This window comes from Caloenas nicobarica, chromosome 10 (genome assembly GCF_036013445.1).
Source record: "Caloenas nicobarica isolate bCalNic1 chromosome 10, bCalNic1.hap1, whole genome shotgun sequence".
Taxonomy (NCBI): Eukaryota; Metazoa; Chordata; class Aves; order Columbiformes; family Columbidae; genus Caloenas; species Caloenas nicobarica.
Window position 1 is genome coordinate 12,607,406 of NC_088254.1, and position 27,257 is coordinate 12,634,662.

At 46.4% G+C, this 27,257-nt stretch overlaps 2 protein-coding genes across 3 annotated transcripts in view; both read right to left on the reverse strand.

The window, feature by feature from the left end:
• Positions 1–12,051, reverse strand: part of SHC4 (SHC adaptor protein 4) — a 29,449-nt gene extending 17,398 nt beyond the window's left edge. The window contains exons 1-2 of the mRNA XM_065641530.1: positions 11,123–12,051; positions 3,663–3,733 (exon numbers count right to left, since the gene is read on the reverse strand). Of these exons, the coding sequence (XP_065497602.1) occupies positions 3,663–3,733; positions 11,123–11,701 (650 nt within the window). The 5' untranslated portion in view covers positions 11,702–12,051. The remainder of the gene's footprint in view (positions 1–3,662; positions 3,734–11,122) is intronic.
• A 6,312-nt stretch (positions 12,052–18,363) lies between these two features.
• SECISBP2L (SECIS binding protein 2 like) overlaps positions 18,364–27,257 on the reverse strand; it is a 31,357-nt gene continuing 22,463 nt past the window's right edge. For both annotated transcript variants that reach the window (XM_065641622.1, XM_065641620.1), the window contains exons 15-18: positions 26,622–26,842; positions 25,838–25,992; positions 25,169–25,388; positions 18,364–24,241 (exon numbers count right to left, since the gene is read on the reverse strand). In XM_065641622.1, the coding sequence (XP_065497694.1) occupies positions 23,571–24,241; positions 25,169–25,388; positions 25,838–25,992; positions 26,622–26,842 (1,267 nt within the window). In that variant the 3' untranslated portion in view covers positions 18,364–23,570. The remainder of the gene's footprint in view (positions 24,242–25,168; positions 25,389–25,837; positions 25,993–26,621; positions 26,843–27,257) is intronic.

Here is a 27,257-nt window from a genome sequence, read left to right on the forward strand (position 1 = left end):
TCCCTCTGCCCCATGGGTTAGCAGCCACCCAGCCAGGCTGCGGCCATCAGCAAGGGCTCAGCAAGCACTGGGGCAGGAGGGAGTAACAAGGACAGACCCATTTTTGGCATCCATAAGCCTTTAGTTCAGCTCAGCTGTACAGTCTACAGTTTTTTTCTGGTTCTGCACCTCTGGAGTGAAACCCACGGCAGATGCTCTTCCCTGCTCCTCCCCGAGCCTGAGCATGCAGGAGAGCTACGCGCTGGCAGTAACAGTGAGCCGCTTTGTTCATTATTCCCCCAAATGAGACTAAAAGACGAGAGATGGGCTGATGTAAGCAAGCAAGCATGCTGTTGAAGATTTGCTTTTAAGCATCTAGGGCTCTGCCTACACTATCTAACAGAAAGGGATTGTCTGTCTCAACAAAGTTGAAATTAATCTTCCAAACAAAGTCAGCTTTCTTCCACCAGCCCTCCCCAGCAGAATGCTTCAGATGCTGCCTGACCATTTTCAAGCTTGCAAATTAATGCCCCGATCTGAGATACAGAATCCCTTTTCCCACAAATGCCCAAACACAATGACTAATAATAAGCTTGAGTTAACAAGGCGCCATTCAAAAAAATGCAAAGCCTCTCAAGCAGAAGAACTTGTTACCTTTGCTGCTATTTCTTGGTGTTAATCTTATCACCTACATGGAATTTGAGACCATATATTTACGCAAAATGGGAGGGTTGTCATAAAAGCGTAAGACTTGGGTCACAGGCTGGCAGGGCAGAAAGCTGGAAGAGAAAGCTGCTGCAGTGAAATCCCCTCTGGGAACCTCACCGTACAGCCACGGAGGGTAGCGAGCACCTCAGTGCCTGGCCCTTCCCTTGCTGTGCTGCGGTCGTTCAACTGACAGCCACAAGGCATCTCTGCGTGGTCATTCATAGTGCTGGAGAGGCCACCTCCTGACTTCCTCAATCCTACGCCTGGTAAGTGACTCTGAAAATGCAAGTCCAGCAAGAAACTAGAAAATAAATCCTCCACGCTCATCTCTTTGGACTCCTCAGAGCACTTTGGCAAACATGAGTTTGTTGATCTTTCCAACATCCATGTGAGGTAGGTAAATACCTCTAATTTTAGAGATCAGGAGACTAAGAATGCAAATCCACATAAAGCAAGGCAGAGAGCAGAAATAGATCCTTTCTACATCACTTTAAAACTGAAGATGCTTCTCTGTTTAGTGAAATGCCATCAGAGTGAAAATATTTTTTTACCCCCAGTACAAATAACAGAGAATATTAAAATGGGACCATTTCCAATAACTCCTTGGTTGGTGCATTGTGCATGCTGTCTATAAACTTACTCCCCTGGAAGAACAATAGGGGAATAATCAATGTTATCTTCGCTCCAGTCAGCTTGTAATCAATCGAACTTTAAAGTTTGCATGCATGAACTCAGCACTTCAGCATTTGGTTTGCAAACAGTTTAAGTTTTGAATTTCTCAAGCACAAAAGAGCCCATTAAGGTCAGCAGTGGCATTTTTTTTAGATGATGGAAATATTTCCATTGTTAAGTTTTCACATAGCTCTGGTTAACAAAACCTTACTATTTGGGCCAAATTTAAATTGGCAAGCTCTAGTCACACAGTAATTCATATTCGTTATTTTCCAGAGAAACTGTCCAAATCTCGTTCTGTAAGTGCAGCAGCACACATACCCCAAACAGGCGATAACCCCACTGTGGCCGAGGCTGTTGAATACAGTGGCTTGGTCTGAGTGTGCCGGGCTGATTGCTTTAGGCTAAGTGTACGGGTTGGCTCACTGTGATGAGTGAACGACCGGGCTGAGGGAAGTGCATTTGTATCTCAGGCACTTCTTCATATCCACACACAGGAACTGGGCAAGTGTGTGCTTATGCTGATTGTAAATGCCAACAACTGCTGATTTTCAATGTAAAACAAATCACGCAGCTTTGGAGTGCAGTCTATACGCAGTTAAGGACTCAAGTTTTTCAGTTTCTTCCTTTTAGCTGATAAGTCTGGGAGCCAATAGGCAGAAATGTAACACTTATCTCTTCAAGTTCTTTTCCTTTCTCCAGGATTTCTTTGATATGAACACTTGAGGAAGAAAAAGAGCATCTGTAAATCATCCACCAGCAGGAAGGAAGAGCTGGGCAGAGGCAGGAAGCCTCAACCACACTCCTGGCATCCTCAGCACAAACCATGCCAGAAAAATAGCTGAGGGGAGGAGGGAACACGTCTAAGGCCAGGCCAAAATACTCTGCACCCACCCATCCCTCCAAAAAAACCTTTGGAGGTGCTAGGATGCCAGGTGGCTGCTGGGGCTGCCCGGCAGAGCTAGTCCTGGCTATGGGACCACGAGTCCATCCCAGCAGCGCGCAGCACTCTGAGCTGGAAAGAGGCTGCTTATTATGAAAACTCAAACACTCCTGCACTGACAGACTTACAAGAATAAAGGTGAAAATAAAACTGGGCTTTTCCGTTCCTGACAGGACATTTCAACAGCCTCACGGGTGCATATATTAATAATCTACACTCAGCAACTGGCAGCAATCTGCAGCAGAAGTTGCAAACTTCTCAGAAGACCACAAAATATTTCATGTTTAAGCCACATTCAGTTGTGTCTGAAAGCAAAATATTCATCTTTTTCTGATTTGCAGCCTGGAAACTTAAGCCTGCAGTACAGTTGGAAATGGCTGTATTTCAGCATGCTTTCCTTGTGACTCTGCTTCCAACTGAACCTGGCCTTGGTGCACATGGGGTCAAGCAATGCCATACATCTGATAAAAATTCGTTCCCTTGCTAGATTGAGGGACTGATGGCACTTTCTGCACCAGGTGTGAAGCACTGCTGCAGAGAAGCCTGTGAGCACCCAGGCAGATTTACCCTGAGCTTTGGGTGAGCTGTGCAGGCAGCACGGAGCTGTGCAGGCAGCAGGGAGCTGTGCAGGCAGCAGGGAGCTGTGCAGGCAGCAGGGAGCTGTGCGGTGCGGGCAGCACAGAGCTGTGCGGTGCGGGCAGCACAGAGCTGTGCGGTGCGGGCAGCAGGGAGCTGTGCAGGCAGCAGGGAGCTGTGCGTGCAGCAGGGAGCTGTGCAGGCAGCAGGGAGCTGTGCGTGCAGCAGGGAGCTGTGCGGGCAGCAGGGAGCTGTGCGTGCAGCAGGGAGCTGTGCGGGCAGCAGGGAGCTGTGCGGGCAGTACGGAGCTGTGCGGGCAGCAGGGAGCTGTGCGGGCAGCACGGAGCTGTGCGGGCAGCACGGAGCTGTGCGGGCAGCAGGGAGCTGTGCAGGCAGCACGGAGCTGTGCGGGCAGCAGGGAGCTGTGCGGGCAGTACGGAGCTGTGCGGGCAGCAGGGAGCTGTGCAGGCAGCACGGAGCCCATGGGCAGGGCCAGGCTGCTGCCTGTACCCAGCTCGCTGCAGCTGCAGGGGGAGGCTCTCTGCATCCAGAACAAGAATTGGGAGAGAAATTAAATCTGTGGCTGAAACAATTCATTTTCCAATGCAAATAGCCTATTGTAATGATCAAATAATTCAAATCATCGCTTAGGAGAAAAGAAAACAAAACATGCAAACTCCTGTTCAAAAATGTCTCAGAGCTTGGCATGTACCCTTGGCTTTATACAGAAATCATTGCTTAGGCTTTTCATTCCTGGGCTGAATTTCAGTTTGATACCACCTACCTGGTGACTTGTGTTCGTGTGCCAAAATCCAGGGACCTCATTGACTGCAGCACTTCAATACAGCCCATGTACTAGGGAACACAGAGGGAAAGGAGGACTATGTTAATATCTAGCAGATAGGTAAGAGGAAGATCACAGAAGGAAGCAAATGTGATTTCAGTCCACTAAGTATATGCAGAACCACAGTCTAAATGGAAAATCAAATCAGCCATCCTAAAGCTGCTTCCTAAATAGATCTTGTTTTACTGAAAAAGGTAGAGACGAACAATAAAGATACCAGTGGTTTCAATAAAATAGTACAAAAAAAAAAAAGGTAAAGCACTCTGGAGGCACAAAATTTCAGTCATTCCTTTTTTCCAATTCTGCTTATTCTGATTAGCCTGTGGTACTGAGCTGGGAGAAATACATGAATGCTGGAGGGAAATGCCCCGGGAGCAGAGGGCTCTGGAAGCCCTGCAGGACCGATGCACTCGGAGCCCCCACGCAGGAGAGCTGAATGTCCCTTCAGAGCAGCAGGAAGTGTTACCGGCCATGAGAAAAACCACTGACTCCATGCTGCTGCACGTCTGATGACAAATAACCTCTAGAGAAGATGAAGGAGTTAGAGTTGCAATTCCAGCTCACAGCAACAGCTCTTAAGAGCCAGCACTATAAACTGGCCTGCTTTAAATTAGCAGCTGATTTCCACACTTCTGTTGTATGGGGCAGAGCCGGGGGATTTTTTTTTATACTTATTTGGGATTTGCATAGGACTAAATTTCAGAAACATCAAGAATGTGATAGCATGTCAGCCCACAGAATCCTTTGATGTTATGTACAAACCTACGGAACATTTTCATCTCAATGAAGCGTGCTGGGCTAAGTCTATCCACTGAGTTTACCTTTCCCAAAACATATCTTACTAATTCCTTCAGCATTTCAGTTGATATCCATTTCTCTGCTGTTGGAGTGTTCTGATATCTCCACAGTGATATTCCACAATGAATTCTCCGGGAGGGAAAAGGGCTTTCGGGAACATCCTGCAGTGCTCACACGGTGCCCACGCAGACCTCTCCTGCAGAAAGGCAAAGCCTCTGGAAATCCCAGGCAGGGACGCGCATGCTCTGTCCTCGTTTTGAACGGATGAAGGAAGCACTCTCTGCCCAGAGAAAGGTACCGTATCTACCTCCTCTGCGTCACTTTGCCTGTGAATTGATTTTTCTGCTGGGCCATTCAGAGGCGGATGGATTTAGGTATCTGATTCAGCTTTTCAGACTTTCAGAAATGAATGTGTGTGTTAAAAAGAGAATGTATGTGTGCAGTCAGGCAGGGATTCCACAACAATTATATTATCCCTATTTTGGTTTCTTTCCAGATAGCAACGTAACCCTTGGGAGAACTCCAGAATTAGGTCAGCGCCCTAGAAGGACATCAATAAGAATCTGAAGGGTTAGCAGAACTGCTTCCCTAATGAACATTTAATGACTTTGTAAAGGACTCTGAGAACTATCTTACTTGTTAAAGATATTCCTGTTTAATGGGAACAAAGCAAACGTGGAAAATATGTCTAGAGCCTCAGCTTGTAGCATAGCAGAGACCTCTGATCCTACAGTATAAGGTCAAGCATCCTGTGAGCTGCCCCTCTATCCTTGAGAAAAGCAAAATTTAGAGGAGTAGGTGAGTCATATGCTGATAAGTGAGTCCCCGTTGCATCCTGAACAGATGCGTAGGAAGCTACTCTAAGCAAAGATGAAAAATCAATATTAGGTTTTTGCATAAGTGACCCTGAGTGAAGCTGAACTTATCAATGATTCACAAAAGACCTTTTTTTTTTTTTTTTCTTTAAAAGCCTGAGTAGGGAAGTGCATTAACATAGCACCTCACTGCATCTCTATTTTAGCTGCTGTTGTTTATCAAAACCAGCACAGTTAGTACTGGCTGAACCTTCACATCTCAGTAGGAGGGCCCATAGAACCAGCAGCGCCCTGGGCATGCTGGGGACACTGTGCGTCTGGGACTGGGACAGAGGAAGGCGGGATCACAGCGCTGGGGAGAAGCCCACAGAGAACACAGAAAGGACAACGGGATACCAGAAGCCTATTCGAGAAAACTAAAAGATGCTCTCCGAGGAAGAAAAAATAATTAACATATAAACACAGTAAAGATAATGCCTCCATAGCTGAGTCTGATGAGTAGCACATCCGGAGTATGAGAGAAAGGGGAAGGCAGGGGACAAGGACAACGTCCATCTCAGAGACTTCTCCTGCACCTGAACTCCGGTTCAGGTGGTGCCCCTACTCCCCATCCTGTTTACCCAAACAGCAGCTCCCACAAAACAATAGAGGGCCCATCGGAGATTCAGGGTTGAGGCCAGCTCCCACTTTCCTGCTGCAGGGGGAGTTAAGCCCAAGCATCAGCAGGGCAGGAGCTGCGGGTGCCCTCCCACAGCACCCCAGGAGAGGCAGCCACAGCAGCATGCAGCCTTGTCTCTGCCACAGCCACAGTGATGAGAACCCCCCCTGCCCTGCAAGGAGCCCAAGCTATCTGCCAGGTGTTTTTGGAACATGGCAATAGCGGTGCCAAGGGTTCACAGGTGGTGTCCGAGGAAGGAATGCAGCTTCACTGAGCTGCCTGGGGAAGCTGGATACAGGCAAGAGGCTGCTGAAACCAGCCCAGGGCCACGAGCACAGGTATGACCACAGAATTCAGCTACCTATAGAAAAATAAAATGCCCACACTGAAACAAGTTGAGAGCTAAAGACTTGACATCACCAAAGCAAGCAGATGCTGAACTCACTGATGTGTCAGCAGTAGGATGGACAGCTCTTACCAGGACAGGGGACAGCTCTCGGGAGGGAAAGGAGAGACTCGCTGGCCTCTGCTGGAAAGAAAACGGCTCCTCTCACAGTCATGTGCACAAAATGTCCCTCCATCTCCCTGCAAAGGGCTGGGGAGAGCATCAGCACCGGGGCACTTTGGCTCCCGGTGTTTGAATCTGGATTTCGATCTGGGGCTGGCTGCTGCCGCCCTGCACCACTGGGAAGGCGGGGAGGTGTGGCAGAGGAGGGTGGTTGCTGAAGATGCACACATCTTTTCACATCTATTTACAAGAGATGACGGAGAGCGATTGCAAACAGGATCAGGGACTGTGTGGGAGGAGGTATGAAGGCACTAGACAGAGCCCATGTGAATAAGCTTTTCAGGCACCCTCTAATCCAGACCCACGTCTCATTTCATTCCCTGCTATAACGCAGTTAGTGGCTCCAGCTCCAATGACAGCCAGTGATTCACCCGCAGGACTGATACAGGGAGCAGCGCATGGAGCTCCTAATTAAACAACACGGCTGCAGCCCTGCAATTTTACCTATTAGTTAACAGGCATTAATTCATGTATAATGCCATGAGCAGCTCCTACAGACCCCACATCCAACTAATAATGAATCCAAGCAACAGGCTTTGCTCAGAGAGGCAGTCAGGTACTGTGCTGCTGCTAAACAGCTTCTGTCCAAACATACGTGAGACCAGGTTCAAATTCTGTAGAAACGTAACACACCGGCCTGGGCAGGAACCGGCCACGAGTAGCAGTGCTGTGGCACATGAGCACAGCAGGCAGCCCACTCCCATGGAAGCATTTGCTTTCCCAGCACTGCTGTAACAGCCCAGCTGGCTGCCGGGCTTGGGGACACACTCTCATGTGTTGAAGCACCAGATCTGAGATCCCCCCACTTTCACCCCAGCAGGAAGGTGAAGTGCCGGCCTCCCTCCACGGACAATGCTGGGAAACAGCCAGGGATGCAGGGAAGGAGCAATGCACAGGTCGCTGTAGTTTTGGCGGGGGAGTTTTCTCAGCCCTTCCTTAGATGCTGCCTGTGGTGGCTTTGGGGCTGAAAAGCCACTTGTACACTGGAAAGCAGAGACTGCTGCAGCTACCCAGGCAGCGGCACTGCGTTCCTGTCAGCTCACAGGTTGCACCGTCCTGCCGACACCACTCAGCTCGGCTGCTCATCCTGGGACACACAGCAGCATTGCACCAGGCTGGGGTTAATGCTGTGTAACAGTGTTAGCAGCCACCAGCCAGGCAAACACCAATCCCTCCCAAGCTGAAAGCGAAGCCGACAGAGCCTGCTCTCCCATCCCTCCCAAGGGGAACGGAGAGGCGAAAGCAGCCCACGGCGGCAGCCACACACCACCACAGGCGTGGGTACTCCTGGGGCACCCACCAGAGGGCACAAAATCCAGGCAAAACGGGCTGGAAAACAGACTGGACACCTTTGTGGGAGAAAAAAGAATCAAAGACTGTAAAGAACACCAAAAAACCCACTAGTGGTTTTTCAGTGCTAGCCTAAGCCCCTGCACTGCTACTTTCTGAGGATGGCAAGTGCCAAGGGACTTTGCCTCATGGACGTGTCCTGCTCTCACCTTCCTCCTGGTAGCAGCAGTGGGGCAGACAGACAGAAAGGCCCTTGGTCTGTGCAGCTCCTCCTGCCCACGCGGCACAGCCTCTTCCCTAAGGGGCACCAAGCTGTGCCTTTCTGTGATGAAGAATGGCTTTTGCTAAATTGAAAAGTTTGACCCTTTCATTCATGCGTTTTCAATTTTTAAATGAATTTTGAGGAAAACCCAGGGAAAAGTTTGTAAATTTGTATATATCTACACATACAGACACACACGCATTTCCCTTTTCTTTTTAGTTTTGTGCTGAAAAGCCACTTTGTGCAGTGCTGTACTCAGGCCAGGGCTCCAACAGAACTGGTTCGAACTGCCCCGTCCCCATGCTCCCAGCTGTGACAAAGCAAATGGCCTAAAAAGGTGCGGGTTTCTGTTAAGAAGCCACTACCCAGCGCAGCGGCGGCCCGTGGAGGCAGTGCCAGCTGGAGCGAGGTGCAGCCCCGTGGGACAGGGCGCTCACCAGTGGTGCTGCCGGGCTGCCACACGCTCTGTCCCCAAGTCTGGTGGAGCAAGCGCCGCCCCAGCACCCTACAGCCTGAGCCCCCTGCTCACAATTCACAGCTGCGGCTCTGAAGCCATGAATCACCAGAGCCCATCTCCTTCCTTCAAGAGCCCCGGCTGTGCGTACGCCTGTAGTTATTTATTTATGACAGGCGATGCAGGGTGCAGAGGACAGAGTGGCTCTCCAGGCGTGGTGTCGGCGTGCTGCGCATCAGGGAAGTGGCTACGGCTGAAATACCACGATTATTTCCCTGCTCTGAGCACAGGAGAGGCATTTGCAATGCTCTTGCAGCTCTCCTGGGTTGGCTCCTGCAGGCCCACAGCTGCAGGAGCAAGGGTAGCAGGAAGATGTAGGAAAGATGCAGGAAAACGACATTTTCCTGTTGCGCTGGGAGGCTCCCACCAGTGATGCCACCTTTCAGAGGCATTCCCCATGAAATGGGGTGACTTCCAGAAAGACTAGCAGAAAACCATACTGGAAATACAACCTGGGCAGCAGCAGGAGGGGACGAGCCCTTCCCTGCTTCACACAACCTTCCCGTCAAGTCCTTCTCTTTTTTTTTTTTGCTCATTCTTCTGCCTTTCTTGCTTGTGTGCTCCCCGGTGGGTGACACCTCGGTGCTGCTGCTCTCAGCCCTGGGCCACAACGGAAACCCAAGGAATTCTCTGGGTCCCCTCCCCATGTCAGAAACTGAACTCTTTGAGTACACCTCTGGCATTAGCATTTCAGTATTTGAATCTCTGTAGGTACCTCAAAGCCTTAATCACAAGCCCCGCTGCATCAGGCGCTGCTCAAACCGCAGCACATGAGGCAGGTCCTGTGTGCTGGGCATCTTGATGCCATCCCCAAGCACAGGCCTTTCTGCTGGCTGGCCAAACACGTAGCTCCTGGAGCTGTCACGGTAAGTCACGCCCTACATGTTCATTCACCTATTTTAGCAGCTTGCTGGTGTCGAAAAGAAAAGAAAAGTAAACAAAAAAGAACACACAGCAACATGGCGTTATCAGCTCCCTCCACCTGCTGCACCCCAAGAGAATGTCCCGGGGCCTCCTGTGGCTCCACTCAGAGCAGCCGGTGCCATGCTGGGGCACTGTCACCTGTCAGCCAACATCCCATCAAATCAGCTGTGCCACCGCCACTGGACAACAGGCAGGAGTCTCATTCCTGCTTGGGGAAAGGCGATCACAGCGATTTCCCCTTGTTGCTCCCTCTGACTTGCCTGTCCTCCTGCTGCATTTGGGAAGGGATTGATTGATTTTTCTTGGCTTCGCACCATCCTTTAGAGTTTTCTGCTTGCAAACCATCACACAGGAGACACGAATTTTGCATGGCTTCTGGCTTTTTTTATTCCTCCTGGCACATTTTGACACCTCCTGTACACCAAACTGAGAGCTTACACACGCACTCTCAGCGCCCTGCCTGCAGCCCACCAGGAGGAATAGATGCTGGTTAATAACCCCTTGTACAGCCTGTTCCTGCGGTCCCCCTTGCATGTCTGGGACACGCACAAGCGCTGTGAGAGCTACAGAAGCCCTTTTGGCCAGTGCAGCCATTACATGAGTATTTCTCAGGCAGGTTTAAACTGCTTTCTTGGCCTTTTCCCTGCGGCCCGTACTGGCTCCCTCCATGCAAGCCGCGGGCAGTATTTGCCCAGGAGTGCTTTTGAGAGATGAAGCGTAAGCACTAAAATGTGCAGGGTCAGAGGTCAAGAGCATAAAGAAGGAAACAATGGCTAGCAAATGGCAAAGTCTAGCTACAGAAACATAAAGTCCAGAGAGGAAAAGAAAATTAGAAAGGCACCAAGTGTGGCAGGGGTGGAGGGAGCGAAAGCACCAAGCCCAGAAGACCTGATGTCCTCTTGGCCACTGACTGCTAATTAGAAGATGATATCCACCAACCCCAGTCCACAACAGAAAAATTCCCAGGAAGGATATTTCAGGGTGTCTTCTGAAGAAATAGGCAGGGTTTTCCGTACATCATCTTTACCACAAAAATCAGACACAGCCCTATAGCATCAAAGGAGGAGGGTGGCTTTTTCATCCTGTCCACTCACCACCCAGGGCAGGAGGACAGAGACAAGGTGCTCTGGGCAGCAGCAGCAGTCCCGGTCTCAGCAGCTCTCCGCACCCTCTGTGACAAACATGTCAGCAGCGTGGGCCAACATGTAGCCTAGTGCCTGGGAGCTGTTCTGCAAGGGATGGGAAGCCTTTTTCATGGGCCTCCTTCTCCCTCCAACACGCATTTCAGGCCAGAACAACTCCTGTTTTCATTGCAGCTCAGCTGTACTCATCACAGAGTCTAAAGATAGGCTTTTGGAAATGGATACTGTGTTACCTCTGGGAGCAGCTGTGGTCCTTTTAACTCCCTCAGTTTGACAACACAGCCCTGTGTACATTAGGGGACAGGAAATATACGGAAGAAGTCAGTGGTTTGGCGCACTGGCTCCAGGAGTGGGAACACAGAGGTCACCCTACAGCCACCTGCACAGTTTGCTTTGTCAGAGAACGAAAACCCTGTGAGAAGTACTCACCCGCACGGTGTAGGTCGTTCCTGGCTCCCCCACGTTTTCACGGCTCTGCATGAGGCTCCTGTCCTGCCTGCCCACAGGAGCGGCCTCCTCAGCTCCCCGCACGGCGCAGTCACCCGCCGGCTTTGGGGTTAGGGACAGCTCATCCAGGTCAGGCTGTGGATAAGAGGCTGAGAGGCAGGTGATCTCGGGCGAGGTTGGGCTGCTCGGGATGGTAACGCACTCCGTGAGTTTAATTCTTGGCACCTCTTTCATTCCCAGGCAGAAGCTTTTCAGCCCCGGCAGATTTGACGGGTTGGCAAGTTTAATGTTAGCCATCCGGGGGATCAGCGTGCACAGGGTGGTGCAGGTGTCCTGTGGCCCCAAGGAGACATCTTCCGTCAGTAAATTGGGTGTTGAAGAATGGGAAGAGGAGGAAGAACCTTTGATGTTTAAAGACGTACTTTGCGTACCTTCATCTAGGGATGTTATCGAATCGTTCCTGAATCGGCTGTACTTAGCCCTGTGCAGCATTCCTGGATGTCTGAATAACCCTACATACAGGACGTGTCCACCAAGGCTTTGCTGGCTGCGTACTCTCATAGCCTTGGCAGTTCCGTAACTGGATACTCTTGCATAAATTGGCTCTTGTAGATAAAGTATATGGAAATTAAGCAAGTCAAACAATTTAAAAACCAGAAACCTATTGGATATTTTTGCTGATTCCCTCTCAAGTGCCTTATTTTCCTCAGTGGATGCAGCTTAAACCTGCATGGACATCTGGTATTTTGTAAGCAGTAATAAAGGCAGCATACAGAAAAGCACATCAGTCGTAGAGCAGCTTAAGCTGAAGAGCCGCTATCCAAACCTGCCTTCATTCTCGCCTCAAACCAGGCACTAAGACCCGCCTAGCTCTAAAGACTCGCCGTTGTAGCATCGTTAACCACGGAGTCCTGACTGCACCGAAAGCTCACGCATGTTCCACACAAAGCAGAGCAAGAGAGCTAAAAGCACAAACGCATTTTCAGACCGGCATGAACCCTGTCAGGTGCCCAGCTCTCTGCATGTCCATCGTCGGCTGCCCCAAAGGAGAAGAGCATCCCTGCGCTGCAACGCTCCTGCCCCGCGGTCACGCACAAACCCAGTATTTTAAGAAAAACACTGAACAGCGCCGGCAGCTCTCGGCGTCAGCCTCGCTGGAAAGTCCTTCAGCACCATAATCCAGAAACACCTGAATATTCCTGCGCCTCCGGTGCCGTTTCCCGCAGAGCCGGGGGGCAGCAGCCCCGCAGCGCCCGAGCCGCCCCCGCCGCGCCGGGCCCCGCTGCAGCGGCCGCCACCGCCGCTTTTATGAATGAAGTTTTTTTTTGTGAATGAGGCTCCGCGCGTGCAGGCGGGCAGCGCCGTGAATGGCGCTCGGCGGGCGGCCGCGGCCCGGCGGCCCCCGGGGTGCGCCTCGCAGCCAATCGCCGCCCGCCCCCGGCTCACGCGCCCTCAGCGCGCGGGGAGCGGGGCGGGGGGGAACGGGGGGGCGGGCAGGGCTCTCCGAGCGGTGCTGGCAGTCCCCCCAAAGCCCCTTCTGCCGGCAGGTCCTTCTGCCCCCCCGGCGGCACAGGCACAGCCAAGGGCCGGGGTTCAGCCGGGGCCGAGGTGCCCCCGGCTCGCTCGGCACCGAGGGCAGGACAGGCTCGTCCCAGCGGCCCCCGTGCGGCTCCGCTGCGACAGCCAGCCCCGGGGCGGGGAAGCCCGTGTGCCCCACTGCATGTGCCTCGGGCAGCGAAAGAAGCGAGCCAGGTTTATTTTGCCCAGCACGAGTTCCCTCGGCTCCCTACGGGGTTTTGGCGCCTGGAGTGGCGTGGTGGGCTGGGAAATGCGGCGTCACGGGGGTCAGGCCGCGAAGGGAGAACCGGCACAGCAGCCTCGGTTCTGTCCATTAGCTGAGGTCTTTTCACTCACTACATAGTCAATACTGAGTTCACCTTCCTCATGCTCACAGTGATACTGGCCTCATTCTCTCCTTGCGTTCAGTGCTGTAAATCAGCTGCTGGTGGCTGAGGAGAGGCCGTGCTGCCCTGCCCGTGACAGGAGGAGAAAATCATGGGCAGAGAGCTGGAGAGAGACTGAGAGCTCACCCCAGCCATTGCATTTTTTTTTTCCTCTTGTATGAAAGCTATGTATTAATCCTAAAAGACGCAATAGTTGCTACTATAAAGTATGGAAAACCCCCAGTCCAGACTCCACTAGTGAAATATGGCTCAAAGAGGAAGCAGCAGCTTTTGAATCAACCCTTTTTGAGGAGGATGGCTCAGGCTGCTCACAAAATCAAATCCAATGGCAAAACCTGGACCAGCCACAAGTTACAAAGACTGACTAATTTCTCATGAAGCTTTAATGACGGCTTTGAGCACAAAAGGATAGAAAACGTTCAGAAGTGATTAGCAGCACTATTGCTTGTACATAGAGCACAGAAACTCTCTTAGCATTAACATTTTCTTAACTCTTTCACTTCAACACCATGCTAGAGCACAATGTCAACACAGCTGGAAGAAACTGCTGGGATGGAGAGGCCATGGTGCCCTGGCTGGTGAGGAGGAGAAACTGGAGAGGGGAGCGAGCTGTGCCAAGCATAACGGGGCAACAAGTACCAATGTTCAGGGAAATGTGGATCCCCCAGGCTCCTGTCTTGGGAGACCTCCCAGATTTCTCTTTTTACCGCCATGAAAAACATGCAGTCAGACAAACCAAATTCTGCCTTCCTGAGAGACCAACCTTAGCATCCCACCTTTTCTCTAAGCACGCAGCAAGGCTCTGCCTGCCTTACAGCAGCCCTTCGGCATAGATGGCTGCACCAGGAAGGGATGGCTGGGTGACCAGGATGCCTCCCCATGCCTTAGCTCAGGTAGAGACTGGTTCATGGCTGTGGGCTGCCTCTGACCTATGCTGGTCCTCATCTCCTGAGCTCTCCTGCCAGCTGCGTCTTCCTCCGGAGGCAATTTGAGCCTTCTGCACTTGTGAGAGCAAGAAAGGGGCAGGCAGGGTCCCTGCCAGCCGTGCAGTCTCCACTGTGTCCTACTGCAGCTAACAGAGCTGGCAGGTAAAAAGGGTTAATGGGACTAGCTTTAAATTGATGTGGTGAAAGGGCACATTTTCAAGAAAAAGAAACTATAATGCAATAGCCTGTCCTTCACTAGTCACCCAAGAGCTGTGTCTTGAGCCTTGCATGGCACCAGCACCTGCTGCCCCATGGCCAAAGCATTGTCACCCTTCCCAGGTGTCAGGAGGACTTGCAGGAATTTCCCCAGAGAGGCAAGGGAGGCCGGTACATTAACCGGCACTTCTCAGCTCACAGGAACCAATGAATGCAATTACGGTGTGGGAGGTGAAGAATAGCTGGTGTTTTACAGCAAATTCCGGAGAAAAATGCAATTGTGACAAGCTCTGTTTTCAGCAGCAATCCAGAAATACAAGCTCAAGAGCAGAACCCAGCAAAGAGCACCATTGTCCAAGGAACAGTAGCCATTGCGGGGAGAGGGAGGAGCAAAAAGAAAAATGCCATGCCTTTGTAAATTAAAAAGCTTTTTTCTTGAGGCTAAAAACAAGATTTCTGTTTGAGATACTGGGAAATCGGCCTCTAACCAGCACAGAGAACAAAGCTCCTTTAAGCACTGGCGAAACTGAGCCTAAAGCCTTGTATACTGCCTAAAAGGAGCCTGTGTTTCTTGGTCACAGCTCAAGTTCCCGGTCGCCTGCAGTGCTCAGGGCCTGGGGAACTGCCCCAGCTCGCTGCCCATCCACCCACCGCTGCCCCAGTAAGACACAGGGAAAAATCATTTTGCCCCTCACATGGCTGCTGACAGGTGAGTGTGCTCAGGCTGTGTGGGAACACCCTTCTGGTGCACAGTTACGAGCCGAAACCTCCCTTGGTCACTACATTACCTGCCACATCACACCCAAAACCTCCATTACACCCTGTTTACAGCCCCAAACAGGCTTTCAGCCTCAAATATGCTGCATGAAAAACAGATGTGAGCAGCTCCCAGTCACATATTGTCACAGGGGACAGGAGCTTTGGCAGGTGTAACCATGTTGACGGGGCAGCACCATTACATAGGAGCAGGATCAAGCAGTTAACCAGCTACAGCCACCTCTAACACCCTCTAAAAGAGCTGCAGAGAAGGAGGCGAGTTAGCAGCGGCCACCTGTCCAGGGTCACTGCCTTTGTAGCAGGAAGGAGCAGAACCAGCCCAGAACCCCAGAAGCCTCTGGGCACCCCTGGGAGTGACATCATTTCAGATGTGGGGCTGTGGGTTGCAGCTTTAGCAGGCAGTTAGCGCCATCGCGCCACGCTCCCCTTGCAGCGCGAGGGCCGGGGAAGGCAGGTGCTGGAACACACACACGTGCTGCTCATTGGCGACAAGCGAGGTCAAGATGAATTGGTGACCACTTTAGCAGAGCATCCAGCTCAGCAGAGTCGCACCAGGAGTGTGTGTGTGTGGGCAGAGCAGGGAGCAAAGCTGGCACCCACCCGCAGAGCACACCCAAAAGGCAGTTGCACTCTTGCAGGAGCCCGGAGGAAGCTGTTGCATGGACAGAGCTCAGCATTTGTTATGATACAGAGTAAACAGGGGATTTTTTTCCTGTATAAATAGCAACAGCAGAGTTAATTTGAGCTAAGTTGCACCGAGCCGATCTGCCTGGCTTCCTCATTGACACGGCTGGCTGACGCTGGCAGAAATCAGCAACGTGTTACAGAACAGCAGGAAAACCCCATAACCAGCAACGTGGTAGCAGGTACCTTACGGAAGCCCTAGAGCACACTTACTTGCACCAGCGAAAGTAATGCACAGCCACTGTTTCATTTCAATTGAAATTTATTTTCCCACATATTGGATTGTCCTCACTGTTTTGTCTCCTGTAGATACCTTTTCCTTGTTCTGCGTGAATTAAAACCAGGCATATTTGACAACCACAGCCCACCTCCTGCTTTTCAGGAGAGCCAGAGGGTGTTTTCATGGGCTGAAGAGACAGAGCTGAGAGCTAAAGTGTTTGAGGAGGACAAAGGCGCAGCTGCTACCACATCCCTGGATACAAAAGGAAAATCAGAGATTAGACTATCACTGCTTTTCTCCTGTTCTAGCTCCAAAGAATCCAACAATGCTAATCCCAGAAAACATGTCCTAGGGTGACTTACAGACAAGTTGTGATTTCCCTTCTCGGGCACCACGCTGTGTTTTGCTCAGTCCAGTCTAACCATGCACAGCAACGTTGCTTTGTCCAAAAACGCAGCTAGAAGCCAGCAGAACTGCACTGGGACAAGACAGCAGAAGGCAGGACTGCTCTGCCAGGGCGCGGGGTGCATCCTCGCAGCTGCGCATGTGAGCGGAAGGACCCAGCACAGTGCTGAACAGGGCTTAGCTGGATGTGCTTTATCCCCTTCCTTTTCACCTCCTCTTTGCCTGGCAATACCACCACCTCCTCCTTACAACTCTGCTGGTCTTTGATTTTTCCAATAGGAGATGAGAGCTGAACTCTGGAGAAGAGTGGAGTGTGGGGGGCCCGTGCAACAGCTGTCCCTTCTGCAGAGAGGATGATGCCAGCCTCTGCAGACTTGACAAGGACATACTAAACACCTCAGGGCTACAGCCAGATCCACTGCAAGCCATCGGAAAACAATGTACTGCCCTAACCACAGCTTTCTGAAAGGAGATTTGCATCCCAAGAGCCCAAGGATACGTTCAGTAGCTCTGGCTGGCTTGCCTCAGCACTGCTTGCAAGGAGGACAAGTAACCAGCATCATCTGATCTCTGTTGTCCCACAAAGTGCAGAAAGCAACAGCAGATGAAACATCTAGTGCCTGGCTCTGGCTGCGAGCACAGCCCTGCAGCAGGAGGGATACAAAGACCAATTTCAGCCTAAAGAAGCTTAAAGTAGCCTAAAGCTTCATCTCTGCAGAATTACCTGTCGCATGGAACAAGTTTCAGCAACAGCACCAGAAAACTGCAGCCAGCTGGGAAGGAAGCTGGAAGGAGTCGTGCTTCAGTGGCATCCCAGGGCCTGATGTCCACACAACAGCAGGCAGGGAACATCCTTCCAGCTTAAAGCTGTATTTTTGTAAGGCAATCCACTAGCACATATTAATATTTTAATAAAATCAGTCCTGCACCACAGTTGAACTCCCAGTGGTTCCTCAGCTGTGCAGAGGAGATCCAAGGAAACACTGAAGGACGTGCCCTCCCTCAGCACCTCCCGTTTCCAGCCTTGGCTGGTTGCCTTTAACTCAGCAGTAGTAAATCTGAAAGGAAACTGTGACATCAGGATATTTCTGATTATTTTTGTTAATTTGCTCTCTTCCTCTACAATCTTCTTCCGTTTTTTGCTACCCACAGCTTTTTTTTCCAAATATCCTCACCTCTTCTCCAGTGCTCACTTACTCCTCAAGACAGCTGATGGCAAAAGGGGTACTTACTTTCTCAATTTAAGCTGGAAAATACCCAAGAGTTTGCAACAATACTCTCAGGGGCAGAACCCATCTGAAAATGTGCCCTTCCCTTGCTTAAAATGTGTTGTAAAAAGTTTAATTATCGAAGTAACTTAGTTTTTTTCCTGAAAGATGCCACCCAACCAGAGGACTTTACTGCATTTTTTTTTTAATGTGCAAAACTACCACAAGTTTAGCGTGATGATATTTATTGTTGCTTTATAACCCTGCAATAAATGAAGAATTGACTATATAGGCACACCACCTTATAGAATCACAAAGTTGTTTTAAATTTAGCATGGACATGCATTAGCTTTCCCCATAAATACATACAAAACTGCTGCCTGTGTGCACAGTGCACCCACAGTCCCCAGAGAACCCAAGCAAAACCAGAGCTGTCACACACCGGTGGGAAATGCAGTTTGCTCCATGCCCCCTTCCCTTCCTATAGGAGCAAGTCTGTTATCAGTGTTACATGATTACTAAATTCCTCTTTACTCATTAAAGTACTATCCTTAGAAAACACCACTGTGAGAGATAGCTGGGTGGTGTAGATAGCGTCCAGATGGGCGCCCACACGCATCCGCCCTGCGCCAGCTCACCAAGCGCTGGTGCAAAACTGTAATTTGGCAGCTACGAGCGTACTGGGGGCCTATAGCTGTTGCCAAAATGTATGTTCCAGCTTAGGTTTCCCTGCATGTTGTACTGTTTGCTAACTCATAGAAGACCCCAAAAGGTAAACAGGTTTCAGTTGTATCATCTCCTTCAGGGTTTGGTTGTTTGTTGGTTGTTTTTTTTTTTTTTTTTAAGCAGTATTGAACTTAAAAAAAAAAAACCTTTTTAAAAAAAAGAAACCCTGACTTGTATATGCAGTGATCCTAAAACTCTGAAAGCAAATCCAAAGAGTGATCTTTGTTGCATAAACAGTGCAATTTGACTGACTGGGGTCTTTCCGCGCGTTATGGACAGACAGGCTGATAAACTCCAGCCCTGTCAGCACAACCGCGGTACCTGAGCGCTCAGGCTGCCCTCGGAGCGCGGGCTGTGCCAGTGCTGCCTGTTGGAAATCCAGGGCAGGAATGGCAGCTGCCATTTTTTCCTCATGCTTCTGTGTGCACAGCAATGTAAAACACCAAGTGCTGCCTATGGTGTTATTTAAAAAATTCTCAATAGCGGCAAGGAACTTTCCTCAAGAGAATGACAAGATGGTTGGTTATTTTTTTTTTTTTAAATGGTGACGAAATTGAGAGAAAATTAAGTTTGTAAGGCTTTGGGGTTATTAATTTTCTTGTCACTTCCACAGCACAAGTCACATGGTGCCACCTACTTTTTTGTACTTTCCAAAATCTGTATCAGGTTGAGAAGAGGCAGGCAAACCCCAAATATGAGGAGTAATTCTGACAGCAAGTGATAGCACCTACGATGTAAGGTTTACAACAGAAGCACTTTCAAGAGAAGACAACTGCAATAGCAGAATTGAAGCATGAAGTTAAGGCACATAAATAGAAAACTCAAAATTACAGGATAAAGCTGTATCCTTTTTGAATTGCTACAAATATTCTCACACATGGGAGTTGCAAAACCAGTTAATGACACTGTTACTACAGCTGCGGAAGCGTGAGCAGTTACCAGTGAGTCACTGGAAAACAGGGGACAACAGGCTGAGAAGTTTGTGGTATTTTCCAAAGGTGACTTCATGCACTAGTGTAACAATAAAGGCAGGTGAACATAAATTATCATACATTAGCAGCATGCAAGAAATCCTAATTTTTAGAAGTGCCTGGGGTTATTTTTACTCATTTGCTCTTGAAAATGTTATTTCCAGCTCAACATTCTGGACCTAGTTCAGTCCCATGGTCTCTGAAGAATGGTTTTGCTCTATAATATTTTTCTGTTCATCAGAGCTGCGGCGCAGGGAACCACCAGCCAGCAGGAGGAGCCACCATGTGGCTTCTCCACTCTGCGCCAAGCCCAGCGTGACACAGACCTTCTCCATCTCCTCGAGTGCCAGGGCAGCATTTGCAAACACACTCAGGATAGAGTGGTTGTGAACAAACACCTCGCTGTAATAAAGCCATAAATTTCTACAATCATTTTTATTAGTTATGGAAGAATCCCCCACTAGTATTTACATAGTGCAAAAAAGCTGTTATTACTCCAAAAAGTACGGTAGACAGAACAATTATCCTTCATACAGCAAAAAAGAAATGGAACAAAACCCTTCATATTGTATTTCATAATGATTTTTCTACTGCTTTAACCTAAATATTACTATAAAATTTAAGACATTAAACAGCTTTCCTTATTAGAACCCATTTAAAAGTAAAATATAAGAACTATCTATGAACATTTAGAAGGTGGGCTGTGCCAACTGTGTTTCTGCATTCAGTGTTACCATTCAGTGGCGTGGAAGTTTCGGGTTAGACACTCTCACGCTTCCTAATGTGTGGCAGGGTGGGTAGGAAACCTGCGTTACTTGTTTCCATGGCTGCCTTCTGCTGGTTTTTGTTTCATTAAAAATTAGATATGATGATTTGTTAAATGGCTAACATTGAAATCAACTCAATAGTTTCATTAGTTGGCACAACTTCACAGGAAATACTTAATGACAGTTTCAGCAAACAGCAGCTTTCCAAACAATAATAATTTTTTTACATATGTATTTAAAGTAACATTATTAAAATTTAAGCTTGTGTTAAAGAACTGGATAGAATCACATTGTGTAAGCTCCCACCCACCCAAATGAGCATAAAGACACCTCTTATCTTTACCAGAAGAACACCAACAAGTGCATTACTGAACATTTTCTACAATGAGTTTTTAAAACACAGGTCAATACCCTCTGTCACTGTTTAGCTCCAATCCTACAACTACCCGCACACAACTTACGCAGATAAACAGGCCACCAATTCAAACCACTGCAACTAACGCTCTTCAGCCTGTGTTAGCAGGAGCAGGTCCTAAACCTTACTCAGACATTTTTACTTGGTCCAACTAACGACAGAAGTTCAGAATTTTTTTCCTCTTACATATTTGTAATCCACGTTTTATTGTTATTCTGACAGAGATACTTATTTATTTATATAAATAGGTTGTATACTTAGGCACCTCTACCAGTTTTAAAGATCCCTACTACCCCTACCACAGATACATTATTTCTGATTTTACCAGATAAATTAAGTGGTGAAATAATTTCTATAAAGTATGTCTTAAGAAAAGTAGATTTGTTTTCAGAATAATCATTTTCACAACAAAAATATCTATACACCTATAACTACAGAAACATCTTTTCTTGGGGACAGTAACAACCTGTATAACAAACTGCATACTTTTATACCGAAATAGAAATTCAGCTACTTTAAAAAAAAAAATCATGGTATTGTAAAACATTTGTATGCTTTCCTTTTAAATTCTGGCGATAACAGAATCAAAATTACCACAGTGAGATACTCTCCCTCAAGTGCTCTAAGTGGCAAGGAACTTCCCTAATTTTAGAAGCTCCTTTGGGAGTGATCCATCTCATTATCACAGTTATTGCTCATTCCCAGCTTATCAAAAAGGAAGCACTAAAACCAGTTTCCTTTACTCAGTTTCAGTTTGCTCCTCTAAGGGTGATCTGCCACATTTTAAAAAGAGACTAGTTCCTTATTTGCTGGCAAATTGAGATATTAGAAGTGCTATAATCACCTTCAAGAACTCTATTAAACCTGTAGCAAAATTGCAGTGAAATAGTGGGCTGAATATTACAAGACTTCTTTGATATAAATGTCAGAAAATTTTAAAATGACAGTCCAAGTTCAGAAAAGATGTATAAAAAGATGCGCCTTTGATGTTAATACTTCAAGATCAAAAGTTATTTGAATCACTGGCACTGAAAAAGCAAAAGGAAAAATTATGAACACCTTTGTTTTTTGATGTTCTGGTAAAGTTTTGCCCTCAGTGTATACACTGATCTCGGCTGGCATCAAGACGTGCTTACACATCCAAGAGCAATTTTTGCTTGTCAGCAGTTCAAACACCTATCATTTCCTAAAGCAAAAACTCTTTCAAAACATACAGACTGTAGAAATCTGCCATAGGTACAGCAAAAGGTTTAACATTCAGGAGGCATCATTCCTTAGTCTTTGTTTTCCTATAAAATGCCTGTTCTAACATCTAGGAAGATTACATTAAGGAACTAAGAACGTGACAGAACAGCCAGTTGTCCTAGCAGCTCTCTATACTGCTTATCTACACCGCATTTGCTACGCCTATACCTATCAAAGCATTATTTACATAATACACACAGTTTCTATTATTCTCATTATCATCCAAAAAAACTCAGGGGTAGATGATTTCTAAACCTGGAGTCTTATTTTCCCAGTGCAACTTAAAATGCCAGCATCACTAGTACTATAAGCATTGGTCCCATATTAGTAAGTGTGGCCTGAATCCCTAACTTAACTATCTGTTCCTTGTGGTTTGCAGCCTACTCAGAGGATTTTTATGCATTTTGATACAAGTGATGAAGAAAAATGAAGTGGAATTAAAAGAAACACAGGTTTGCTATAATAGTGTTATTCATGTGAGTTACTCTTTGGCTGCTCTTGCAGTGAAGCTCCTGCTGCTGGCAGTTTCAGTACATCCCTTGCCAATATAAGACAAAGATGGAAAAGAGACTCCTTATGTGCAAGGTTTAGACACACTCCATCTTCAATCTGAAATGAATTCTTCATCAGTTAATGGATTTCACTTCAATATCCAGAATAAAACATGGCACAATTCGCTAGCAACGTGTATGTTTCGGGGAGGACATCTTTTTGTTTCTTTTACCTCTGAACCACTGAAATACCTCCCCATACTCCAGGGCACTTCCCCCTTTCCTGGAATCACTACTTTCTTTTCTACTCTAGAGCTCAACTCCTAAAGCTGCTACAACTGTAAGAACAGACACAAAGAGATCACATTTTGAGTAAGAATTGTTAAGATACATCCTGAACTCAACACGAGGGTGGCCAAGATCAAAGCATGCAGATGAATGCGTAGACACATTGAACCATCATATCATTCACACTTGCTGTTAAAGGATTATTCTTGCTTTTTGCAATGTTATGTAGATACAATATGCAAAACAGCATTCCTGAGGTAAATGACAGGAAGAAGAGGAATTCATCACTTTACTAGAAGCCCTGGATAGGGATTATGGTTAGTGATTCACTTAGTGTGGTTTGGCAGACAGCAGCTGTGGAGAACATGGGGAATTTTTGTTTTCTTCCCCCCGCCTCCTTTTTTTTTTTAAATGCACTATTTCCACCTTGTAAACCATACGCCCCCCCATTAATTATAACCCTCTGGTTTAAAGTTTTTCTGGAATCAAAGCTGCTCTACCTTATTGTAACCATCCCAACTATCAGCAGCTGTTTAATGAAGCATTCGCAGAGACCAACTCAAACGCTGCACCCATGTTAGCATAAGAATCAAGCATAGATCTCTCTACTATTCACTTTTCACTAAGACTGCAAATAGGGTTTTCTAGCTTTTCTTTGAAGAGAACCAAAATTTTACTTTTTTTTCTAGAAAGAACTAGAAAAATCACAGCCAAACATACTGACATGCCTGGCATATAACACCAGTGTAAATTGTTGGTAATTTGTCAGTCTTCATGTAGGTTATCTGTCTGAAAATGAGCTAAACAGTCACATCTTAAAATAATTTTGCTTAAAACTGATCAGTTATAAGATGTTTCCTTTTACAAAAGATCAAGTTAATACTTACTGACAAATTTTCCACACAGTTTCTATTCTGGGAAATAGATACTGATTAAAAGCTAAGCTAGTTTTTAAATCAAACAAGTAACAGACAGCTACAAAAATATTGTTGTGAACTAAATACACATATTAAATGTTTAACAGTGCAAAACGCTGAGATGAAGCATACAAAATAATGGCTGCAACCTTTACAACAGTTAGTTTTAACATAGTTTCTAAAAAGTTCCTGAGTTCCTGCTTATTTTTTTTACGGCATATAGATGGAATCTGTGTGTTCCTTATTCAAAGGACTGCAGATGGTGGGTTTATGTTGAGTGTTACTCGCGTGCTTATCATTTGTCCATTCCTCACCATCAGTGACTGGATCAGCTGGCTCAGAAGTCTCTATTTCTTCCTCTTCACTTTGTTCTGCGTTGTCTTCAGCACCACTAAGGGTCTTCCCAAGCTGAAGAGTCTCCATAGTTCTCTGGGTCTCTGAAACCCAAGATTCAATTCTGCTGTTAAGCTGAACCTCTACCGAAATGGGTTCATGGACATAATCCTCATCATCATCTTCCTCCTCCTCTTCCTCCTCTTCTAGCATTCCTGGTACAAGAGTACTGGTGGTACTGGTCATGGAGGAATTCAAAAGATCTCGGCAGCTGCCATCCAGTGATCCTGTTTCTGTACTCTGCTGTGAGGCCCATTCCAGATTGTCATCTGGTTTCACCTCATCTTTGTCACCTGGGGTGGATTTTCCATGATTTGTTGCTGAGGTAGTGCCAGTTATAGCCAGAGGTGGTTGTTTATTACAAGTGGCTTTTTCAATTTGACCATTACCAGCTTTTTCTGCTGCTGTAGTCTTACATGAGGATTCTCTCTCATTTTCAGAGGTTTCTAACCCATCGGATGTTTCCACCATATTTCTCCAGTTTGTTTCTACAAGTTCCAAAAGAAGTTTAAGTTGGAAACATTAATTCTTTCTATATACAAATATTTCTCATGAACATCCCAGAATTGTTTACATAGCAATAGGAGCTAATAATTTTAATACTATTCTATGCTTGCTAGAAAAATTTCAATTAGAAAAAGAGGGAAGAAGGGAAAGGGATAGACAACAAAAAATTGAAAGTTTGTGCGCTTAGTTTCCTGTGTAAATTGTGGAAGCACCAAATGCAACAGTGAGCATAGTAAGAGAGGTTACTCTCAAATACAAATTAAAAGCAGAAAATTGCCACAGTATTACGTCATCTGTTTAAGGATTTTTTGAAAAACATTTAACAAGTTAAATAAGTTTGAGACACCACAAAAGAATTAATTAAAAACAAGAGTATCCTTTTTATTTCAACCTAAGACTAAAAAGGACAAGTCTTTTGGTTCTAACAAGCACTCTCCCTTTTATCCCCTCTGTCACTTGGGCTTAAGCAACCAGATAAATGATTTGCCTTCTGCTCACACTATAATTATTCATTGCTATCTCAAGTTTCAAAGTTTAAGGTACGTGTCCTATCTGCAGAGACCTCAATAATTTAATTCCTCCCCTCTGTCATTATTTCTTCCTCAATCATATAATCAATTCTGTGTTTGGTACCAGTTCTATACCAGTTCAATAAAACTGGAGAAGCTGCCTCCACTGATGCGAGTTAGGTAACTGTAACACTTCTGAGGGTTAGAAACTACAATTATTATTTTCTATATAGTTCAGAGGAAAAAATACTACCCACAAAACTAACTGAAGACTAACCAATTTTCTCTTACACCTGAAAATTGTAAGATACCATAAACTGTATTTTTTTAGCTGCATTTTGCAATAAGCAGCATTAAGAAAATTCTAGCTTCTAGTTACAAAAGTTATAACGCACTTACCATATTCTTTCTCATTCACTTCAGATATCGGTTCAGAAATAACACTACAGAATGAGATAGCACTTGCTGCAGAGGGGTTACGAGAATGACCCATATGATGCGGTGCCTTCTTGACATTCTTCAAGGCTTCTTCTGCCTGTTCCTGTTCCATTGCAGCAACCATATCTCTGTAGGCTTTTCTGGCCTCTTCAGTCAGTGATACCAGCTTATTAAACAGGTCCTAAGTATGAAGGCAGTTTTTATAATCAGTAGTTCTTACTAGTAAGCTCACTTTTAGTTAAAGGTATACTACCTAGTAAGCCTTAAGCTTATTAACACCAAATACCTTTACTTCAACCAAAATTAGGTGTTCTCTGTTTACGCAACTTTGAGGAGATGTACTTAAAACGCTGTTTTCCTTACAATCTTAAGCCTTCCAGAGAATTTCAGATGGCATTTAAGTCTACTTGAAAGCTAGAGATGTTGTGACTTAAGTGTGACTCAGAGTCTCTCAGTTCTGTATTGAATTTCAAAGAAATAGAACAGGTCAGGGCCATTATCAAACGCATATTAGTTAGGTGTGCTCTCCATGCCAAATCAATTCTTAACTACGAGGATTAACTACAATCAGTTCTTAACTATTAATACAAGGCTGTTTACTCCAGCCATTATGTGAATGGAATTACTCACCTCAGCACCTGAGTAGCTGAAGATACCCACTACACTAACAGGAACCAGCTTGTTCACACAACGGCCAAGAGCTTTACGTCCAAGAGCAAAGACAAAAGGAATTTCTTGCTCCCGTGCCATGGCTATTACATTATATAGAGCCTCATCTAGTCCACCTTGAAGAAAGCAATTTTAAATAGATATCTAGTCAGTTAAAGTCATAGTACAGCAAGACACAACTCTCTCATTTAAACTGTAATTAGTCAGTAAAACTTCAATACAATCACCAGCTATTATGTTCAACAGGATGACAAGCTACACATTTCAAGTATAGTGAGAACAGATCAAGGCAATATTCTGTATTCTCTATTAGCACTGCACACACATGAAACCAGAGCTTTCCACAGCTCTTTTCTTGAGCAGAGCTTTGCCCTTCTCATATCTCAGGAAGCTTCTGTTACATTTTCGGTTGGCGCAAAATGTCTTGGTTGGCTAAGTAGCCAATTCATACTCCTCCTAAGAAATCCTCCTTAAGAGCACCCAGAGTTCAGGACTCTAGGTGTATCAAAGACTGAATGGAATAAAACTATGTATTAAAACATGTACGTTTCTTTAAGCTATTCATGCACATGGACAAGTTTCTTCCAGAGTGGAACAGAAGAGAATGAATGTGGAGCAACAATTGCACGGCTGCTTCTGTAAGTGTTATATCATGCACAGTAACTAAAAAACTGCTTTTACCCTTGCTAATCAGCACAAGAAAACTGTAAACAGTTAAGTGCACCACTTGTTTTACCATTTATACCTTTTGACTGGATTTTTTCGCAGTTGGGAGATATGATTACACACTTGATCTTGTTTAGCTTCATATGCTTAGTAACCTCACGCAACCCCATGACAAGTCTTCTCCTTGCTTTAGCTCTCATGGGATCCTTTTGATAAATCCGTTCTTGAAAGCTGACAAGCTCTTGCAATAAGAGAGTGACACACTCATCTATCTCTTTACTTAGAACTTGGTTACAGTATCTGTCAATTCAAAAAACATCAAGTATTAGCACAGCACATACGCAATACTATTTCACCAAACCTTTTCTTTTACCAAATAAAAATAATTTTACTTCCTCAGAACAGTTAAACTGTTAGCGATTAAAAGGATTTAGAAATCAGACTGTATAAAGTTAAAAATACATCCTGAAAACATTTACATTGCCAGTAACACCCCTTACCTCAAGAAGTCAGTGAAAAAGAATATTAAAAATTACAAATAAATACTCCAAAAAGTACCACAAGCAACTGTTATTTTCCTTAATTTGGTACTCTATAATAATAAAAAAGCAGTAGTGTATCGAGCTACTATTATTTTCAGCACGTCTAAGTACTCCTCCTTTTCCATCCAAAGTGTATGTAGCCCTCCTTTAAAAATAATGTTTTAGAGAGTACA